This window comes from Augochlora pura, chromosome 9 (genome assembly GCF_028453695.1).
Source record: "Augochlora pura isolate Apur16 chromosome 9, APUR_v2.2.1, whole genome shotgun sequence".
Classification (NCBI taxonomy): domain Eukaryota; kingdom Metazoa; phylum Arthropoda; class Insecta; order Hymenoptera; family Halictidae; genus Augochlora; species Augochlora pura.
The window spans coordinates 421,460-429,312 of NC_135780.1; the positions used below are offsets into that span (position 1 = coordinate 421,460).

The following is a 7,853-nucleotide window of genomic DNA, read 5'->3' on the forward strand; positions in this document are numbered from 1 at the left end:
CTAAAGAAATACTAAAACATTGAGGATTCATATTTTATATTCCGAACATAATAAATAATATTTTAGTTATTAGGATTTTAGTATGAGTCGCTCGGAACCCCACGTTGCCGCTTGTGTTGAAAAATGAAAGGGTTAGAAGTTTATTTTTCTTTTTTCAAAATAAGAACTACACGTTTTAAGAACTCCTGCGAGCAAAAGATTCCGCATTGTTTCCTCTTCTTCATAATAACCTCACTGTCACGGCTTGCAGTTAATTAGGATTTCTTCTCGCACGCTGTTTATTAATAAATATTATCATAACCATGAAATTGAATGCGTCCAAACAATAGGATAATCCTGTATTTATTTGGAGGCATAGTGGGCGGATCTCTCCGTGAACAATTTACACTGAAATGTCAGATCGTTTTTCTTTCCGTATTCGTTTATTAACAACGAGGCCCGTTGTAAATATCTCCGCACATAATCTATCAAATACGTATGCTATTAATTTCGTCTAGATCGCGATAAATTTTTATTTTTATTTTATTGAAATTTAGGCGATGAAAAATCTTCGAATAGGCGCTAATTAACGCAGCCATAAAAGAAATCGTAACGCAAGGTATTAAAATAAATTACATAGATATTTAGAAGATATAGAATAGCTTGAAAAATGTGTTACAATTCTCTCGATAGAAAAATTAAATCTATCAAAATTTTTATAAAACCTGTTCATCGAAGAAACGAGACACGAATGATTCTGTTCGATTTGCTTCAGTTTACCATTCGGCTGCGATCAGTTGGAAACTAAGATAATATTTTTCGTTTCCCTTTATTTATCTGAAAATTGCTGAATCAAACGAGCACGAACCTCGAAACGAAATAAAAGTCGCACCGAATCATTTCCATGCCTCGTTCCTGCATGAATATTCACGATCGAAAATCGCTCCGGCATAGACGTCGCTTTTACCGCGATTGTCTTTATTTTACCGTATTTTGTAGACTCGAGAACAGAGATCCAGAATTATCCGCGTTCGATTGTGAATCTGCAGTTTCGAAATTCCATCAGGAGACGGCGATTTAAAAGATCAGGAATTAAACGACGACGATGTTCGACGCACTTTATGCTCGCATTTCATTTAATGTCGCCGCGGGGACGGCGACATTAATTCCGTTTCTCTTCCAACTAAAATATTATCCTTGAAAACATTGCTGTCACGGCTTATAACTTCTCTTTCGAAGAAACAACTTGTTCCGCCGTGTCTTCGATATTATTTTTCCACCCTCGAAGCACTAAAATCGCTTCGCTTTGCTCGTCACTGCAAAGAGACAGTTTTAACAAAGTAAGAGGCGTCTTGTAAACTGCTTGATAAGACCACGTGGTTTTTTAGAGAAATTTGTAAGCTGATCGAATATTTTCTCGATTTTTATAGAATAACCCCCTTCGTTGCATAGTAAATGCTCTCCAATATTTGTCCTTCATTTAGTAGACAAAACTGGACAGTTAGGGGAGAGGAGATACGTTTATTCGACCCTTGCGCATCCTTTTTATAATTGTCGATACTTAGTAAGTATAAAAACGAGTTATTATTTGGAAAGAAAGGGTATAATTATTCAGGCATTGCCTCTTATTTTCACAGTTACAAATTAAATCTCACCTCTGCAAGCTCTCACATTATTACATAATTACAACTACCACAATATCTATTTCTTTGGCTATAAAATATAAACGTGAATCATACTCTTAGTAATAATAATAAATTAATTATATTTCAATCGCATCGTATTTCTACTTGCATTGATTTGTATTAACGCTAATGTTACGGAAATATATAAATGTTAGTAGGGATGAATGAGACGCTTTTGTTTCGGACCCTTTTTCTGAAGGACTCTTTCGAGGATCATTAATGTTATTTAATTTTATTGTTCCAGTAATGGCGCACAAATATTGCGACTCGAACGGAACATGGTTCCGTCACCCAGAATCCGGGCAAATCTGGAGCAATTACACGACCTGCATCAACATGAAAGACCTCGGTGTAAGTATGCTAGAAACATTCGAAATCCGACCCTTTGCTTTACGATGTGTCTACGAAGGGACGCGTTCACACAACCGAAATTATTGTGAGCAAAATTTACGAACTATTGTATATAAATTCCTCATCGACAATTTTCGTTTGCTAATAATTCATTACAATTACAATAATACCGTTTAAGTCGGAAGAAAAGCATGAGAAATAACACAATAATTTTTTGCGTAAATAACATAGTGAATTTAACAAAATGTCATAGTAATTTTGTGTAAATATCATATTAATGTTGTGTAAACGTCACAATAGTTGAGTGTAAATATCGTAATTTTATATAAATACCATAATAATGTACAATAAATATTACAACAATTACGTATAAATATCATAACAATTTCTGTCGAACAGGTCTAAAACGATAAGCTGTTTAAACATTTAAAAAATGTAGAAGAACTGATAAAAAAACTAAACACGCCAAACGCGCGAGCAGATACAAACAAACTGACAACGACAAACTTACGACAAAAAATGTCGCTTAGGCCGAGGTACTTGTCGCGAAAACATTCGGGAACGAAGGTAGCGTTGTTTCAAACAAAATGGAGAGGGGGATATCTCTCGACTAGACGAACGTTGCCGGAAAACAGAGGCGAAACGGCGACGTCGCAAAAATGCTTTCCCGTGATAAAGGCGCCAGGTATCCAGCTGTGCGACGACGACGACGACGACGACGGCGCGGAGATTCATCGTTTTATTTTCGCAGTTATAATTTTCCGTGGCCGACTTTCCCCGGCGGCCGATCGTAAATTCGCCGTTTGTATCGGATATTAAAATTCTTTCGAAAACGATGCGCGCCGACGAGAACGGCAACGGTACCAGGAAAAACGAAAAGGAAAACGGCAATACGCTGAAATTAGACGCGGCATCCAACCGGAAGCCATGAATTTTAATTCTGATTTCGAAAATTCTGGCCGCGAAAGCCTAAAATATCTAACGAAAAAGAAAATAGACGTCGCGCGGGACCTTCGGGCGAGACGAGTTGATTTTTAATCCGCGTTTATTGTTCCCGCCCCCGAATTAACGGGCATGGTCGCGAAATGGAAAATTCTGCGTCGGCGAGCTTTTACATTTGGCCGGGAATCCGCACGCGATGATCATACTCTATCGATATTATTGCCCGGATAAATGAAATATTAATATCGCTGCGCGATACGTTGCTCGTTAATGACATGTCGCGTAGGATTGGGAATGGTACCTGTAATTAGCGAGGTACAGGGACTTGTTAAACTAGATACAACTAATTTTATTGGCCGCGCTTCCGGCGGAATACATTCGCGCATCATGCGAGATTAGTTCTCCATTGTATGCGGAACAAGTCATTTGCCATTCCGGGGGATCTGTTTCATGGTATTTTCTGCATTTGGTGATAGGTTTGTGTACGATAAGGGAAGAAAAATGGTCACGGTGAAACGATAAATATACTCGTAATGAAACCAAAATATTTGTTGTGAAACGATAACAGTATTTTTATTAAAACTATTAGAATATTTGTAGTAAAACAATATGGATATTCGTAGTAAAATAATGAGAATATTCATAACAAGACAATAAAAATATTCACAACAGGACAATAAGAATACTCGTAGTAAAATAATAAGAATATTCATAATGAAACAATACGAATATTCTTAAGAAAACAATAAGAATATTCATAATGAAATAATACGAATATTCTTAATAAAACAATAAGAAGATTCATAATGAAATAATACGAATATCTTTAATAGAGCGATAAGAATATTCATAATAAAACAATGCGAATATTCATAATAAAACAATATGAATATCCTTAATAAAACAATAAAAACATTTATAATAAAATAATGATAACATTAGTAATAAAGCAATAAGAATATTCGTAGCAAAACAATCAAGACACTTAAAGTAAAGCAACAAACATGTCCGTAATAAAGCAATGGAAATACTCGTAGTGTAACAATAGAAACATTCGTGGTAACAAAAATAATAGCTATTCCAAGGAAACGATGGTGACCAATCGCACAACAATCGCAAAGTATAATGCGAACGACCGATAAGATACGAGGGAAGAGCTCCCATGATTCACCAGCGTAAATTGACGAGTCGCGAACATTTTATGCCACGCGTTCGGAATCGTTTTCTAGGTCACTGCGTTTACGAACGAAGACGTCCTTTTCCTTGTAACATGGAAGGTCCATACGTTTTTTTTTCCCACGATGCGCGATAGAAGCTATATCTTAAGTGTCGACATCGTGGTACGCGCACTTTCCGATCCTCTTTCCGCGAGCATAATACACTCGAGATAAAGTGCAAGAGATATATTCAAAAAAAGGTCGTTGGATTTATAACAATTTGCAAGCGCTAGAAGTCAGGTGGTATTTTTTTTTAGGACGGAATTAGTATGAATTTAGTATCGAATGAGGCGAAATATCCGCGCGCACGTAAGCGGATAAATAGGGAGAAATGGAATATAAAGGGAGAGGAGAAAGGCTTTTTCATATTCTGAAAGCGTCGCGGTTTAATTGGCGACGTTCCGGTTTTTTATGGCGTCAAGCTTTCCTCTCGTTTCACGGAATCACTAATTTTACAGTTTCGTTATTGCACGACTTTTAAAGCCGTTCACGAAGTTAACAAGCGGCCGCCGAGTGGAATAGTCATCGTTCTTGCTGTTACTTATGGTCTCTACAAAATTCTGCTTCGGTGTCTGCGAAACCATGTTAAATTTCACGGATTAGTGATTTGTTTAAAATTTCTCGTTAGCAAACAATTATCTATTCAATTTTTGTAAGCAGGAACGGAATTTCATTCTTATGTTATCGAAATCTAGGAATGAAAGTGAAAGACTTACGAGAGACAAAAATTGTCTCTTTCTGATGGAGAAATGATTAACAATGAATAATGTAAAAGAAAATCGTAAAGAAAGCTGTAAAAGAAATCATAGTGAAGCTTCTATTGAAGCAAAACGAGTTGATTGAACCTTGCAGAACAATTAATGGAGTTAATAGGATTAATAGAATTAACAGTGTTAATAGAATTAATATAACTCGTAGAATTAATAGAAATAATAGGATTATTGAAATTGATGGAATTACTAAGACTAACACAACTAATATAACTCGTAGAACTAATAGGACTACAGAAATAATAAAATTAATACAACTAATGCAACTCATAGAACTAATAGGACTAATAGAACTAATATGACTATAAAACTGATAGAACTATAGAACTAATGGAACTAATAAAACTAATAGAATTCAAAGAACAGTCGACACAACACTATGTTTTTCTGAGGGAATATTCTAAGCAATTCCAGTCACTGAGGGGTGAGACATGTTGAAAACATGTTTTTTATAACTTTCGCTCCAGTTGTATCGATAACAGTCTAGCATGTGCAAATAAACATGCATATTTAGATCAAAAATTTCAATATTAAATCTCGAATATTCCTGGAGGACATCCCGCGGCTTTATACAATCCACCGAAACCGAAGAAATATCGAATAAGGGAAGTGTAACGGAATATACCTCGGAGACGATGAAGCAAAATGGTTGCAAAGTTCGTTCCCCTTCGTCATCGGTGTTACAGCTAGGATAACTTCACTCCGCTGTAACTTGGCGTCTTCATGCTCCCACGGGAACTTCTAAGCCTTGTTGACATGTCTACTAGGAACTCTGTCATCGGTTTCGGCGACTACATATACATGATCGTTTCGATTACGGCGTCGTCGCCCCGAGAAATCACTATGTACTTCGCGTGGTAGTCATTTTTCCCCGAATCGCGCGCGATGTACGAATCTTTCCTAGTTAAACATTGTCTGCTGTCTATAGAGGTCTTCTCTGTTTGTTAAACGCGAGTTCGTAGTTACTTTTTTCGCTGCAGATTTTATACATTTATGGGAAAAATTTAAACCAGTGGAGTCAGATGAATAAAACTGTATTTATTTTATATATTTGTTTAGCATTATTTGAATTGCTTTAGTTATATCTGTACTTCATTTTTAAATTGCTCGTATGTTTTATTTTCAGTTGTTTGTACACTTTATTCTTCATTTGTTCGTGTCTTTTATTTTAATTTACTTTAGTTTTAGTCATTGTAATTCACTTGTGTATCTCGTTTTTAAATCATGTTCGAGATATTTACGATCAACATAATTTAAGTATAGTACGGTACACGTAAAATTACATTTGAAGATTACCGCATTCTGACCAGTTTTTGTGCCGCGTGCACCAGCCGCTGCGAAAACCTTCTGTTGTAAAAACTGCAATGAATCGTCGAGGACCGTTGGTGAAGTCGGTGAAGAGCGTCATCGTTTCTGATGTAACGGGATGATAGGATCAATGGAATTTCTGGGGGATTGCGAAGGGGACAAAGGGACAGGCGAATGTAATTAGACGCCGCGGAAGTTGACGTGAAGTTCATCTAACTAGTGGCCACGACCGCGGTCCAACTTCCGGTCGGCATTAATACGATTGTCCGCGCGCGGTGCACCCTCTTGCGTCCCATTACACGATAATCGAACTTCGCCATTGTCCCGCGATTGTTCCACGCCGTTTTTGACGGCGGCAGCACGCGAATCCGAATCGGGAACAATTCCGAATCGTAACATTGTTACGGCGAACTCTGTTCGTCCGAACACCATCGTTTTCTGATGGCGCGCCGACGCGGATCATTTTCAACTCTTGCACTGTCCTCGTAAATTTACCGGTGGCGTAAGCCGTGTTACTGCAACCGTCCTCGATAACTGGCCGACTCATATCTGGATACTGCGACTTCATGCAAATTTTCCGTGATCCTGCAAAAATTCCACGTGTGCAGAATTTTTTTAGCCGGAGCCGGTCGTTTCCGGGGTTTTAAATCCTCTTAGTCAATCTTCTGCATACACTTTTGTTTTCGCGACGGGTGTAGTCTGGTTTTGAAGGTTTTATGCATTTTTTGAAATATTAGTTATATTACGTCTTTTTAGGTGTTTTTAGAGACGTTATTGTTAGTATTGTATATTTCTAAATATTTTTTTAGACGTTATTGTTAGTAATATGCGCTTTTAAATATTTTTAGATTATTATATATATTGTTAGAATATTATTAGTGTTATATATCTTTTTTAATTTCTAGAGTCATTATTAGCATTATATTTTTCCAATCATTTTTAGAAACATTACTACTGGTATATTAAATATATGTAGTACTAATATTGTCTCTAAAAATATTTAGAAATATGTAGTATCAATATTTAAGTATTATTAAAGACGATGTTATTAGCACCATATCATTTCAAGCATTTTTAGGACCTCGTTATTACTATCACATATTTTTAAGTATTTTCAAAGACATTAACACCACTTCTATACAGGGTAATCCGTAATTATGTTAACATCGGGAAATGGGGGGGTTCCTGAGGTCATTTCAAGTAACCTTTTCCTTTGCCGAAATCCAATCCGCGGCTTTGTTAACGAGTTATTAACGAATAAGGTTGGCTGCGCACGGACAATTTTTCGCGTTGCTGCGCATGCGAGCAGGGCCGGCTGGAGTCCGTCTCGCTGACAGGAGAGACGGCCGCGTATCGCCTCTGAGCCGCGTTCGTTCATAAAAACAAGAATTTCATGAATTTCTTATTAATTTCAAAAATTTCACAAATATTATTTGTTTGGGCTCGTGGTTAATCCATAAACCCGACGAGCAGGCCTCGACATTATTAATGAAAAACTTACCAATTCAGTTGTAAATGTTGTAATCCACGTATGTAATCTACTTATGTAGAAGGGCACAGATTACACTAACTTTCACTTTCGCTGCACTATTATTCCACAC

The 7,853-nt window shown here is 36.9% G+C and overlaps 1 protein-coding gene across 1 annotated transcript in view; it reads left to right on the top strand.

Annotated features, from left to right (window-relative positions):
- Dh31-r (Diuretic hormone 31 Receptor) overlaps positions 1-7,853 on the top strand; it is a 39,203-nt gene that overhangs the window by 17,292 nt on the left and 14,058 nt on the right. The window contains exon 2 of the mRNA XM_078190679.1: positions 1,909-2,015. Within this exon, the coding sequence (XP_078046805.1) occupies positions 1,909-2,015 (107 nt within the window). The remainder of the gene's footprint in view (positions 1-1,908; positions 2,016-7,853) is intronic.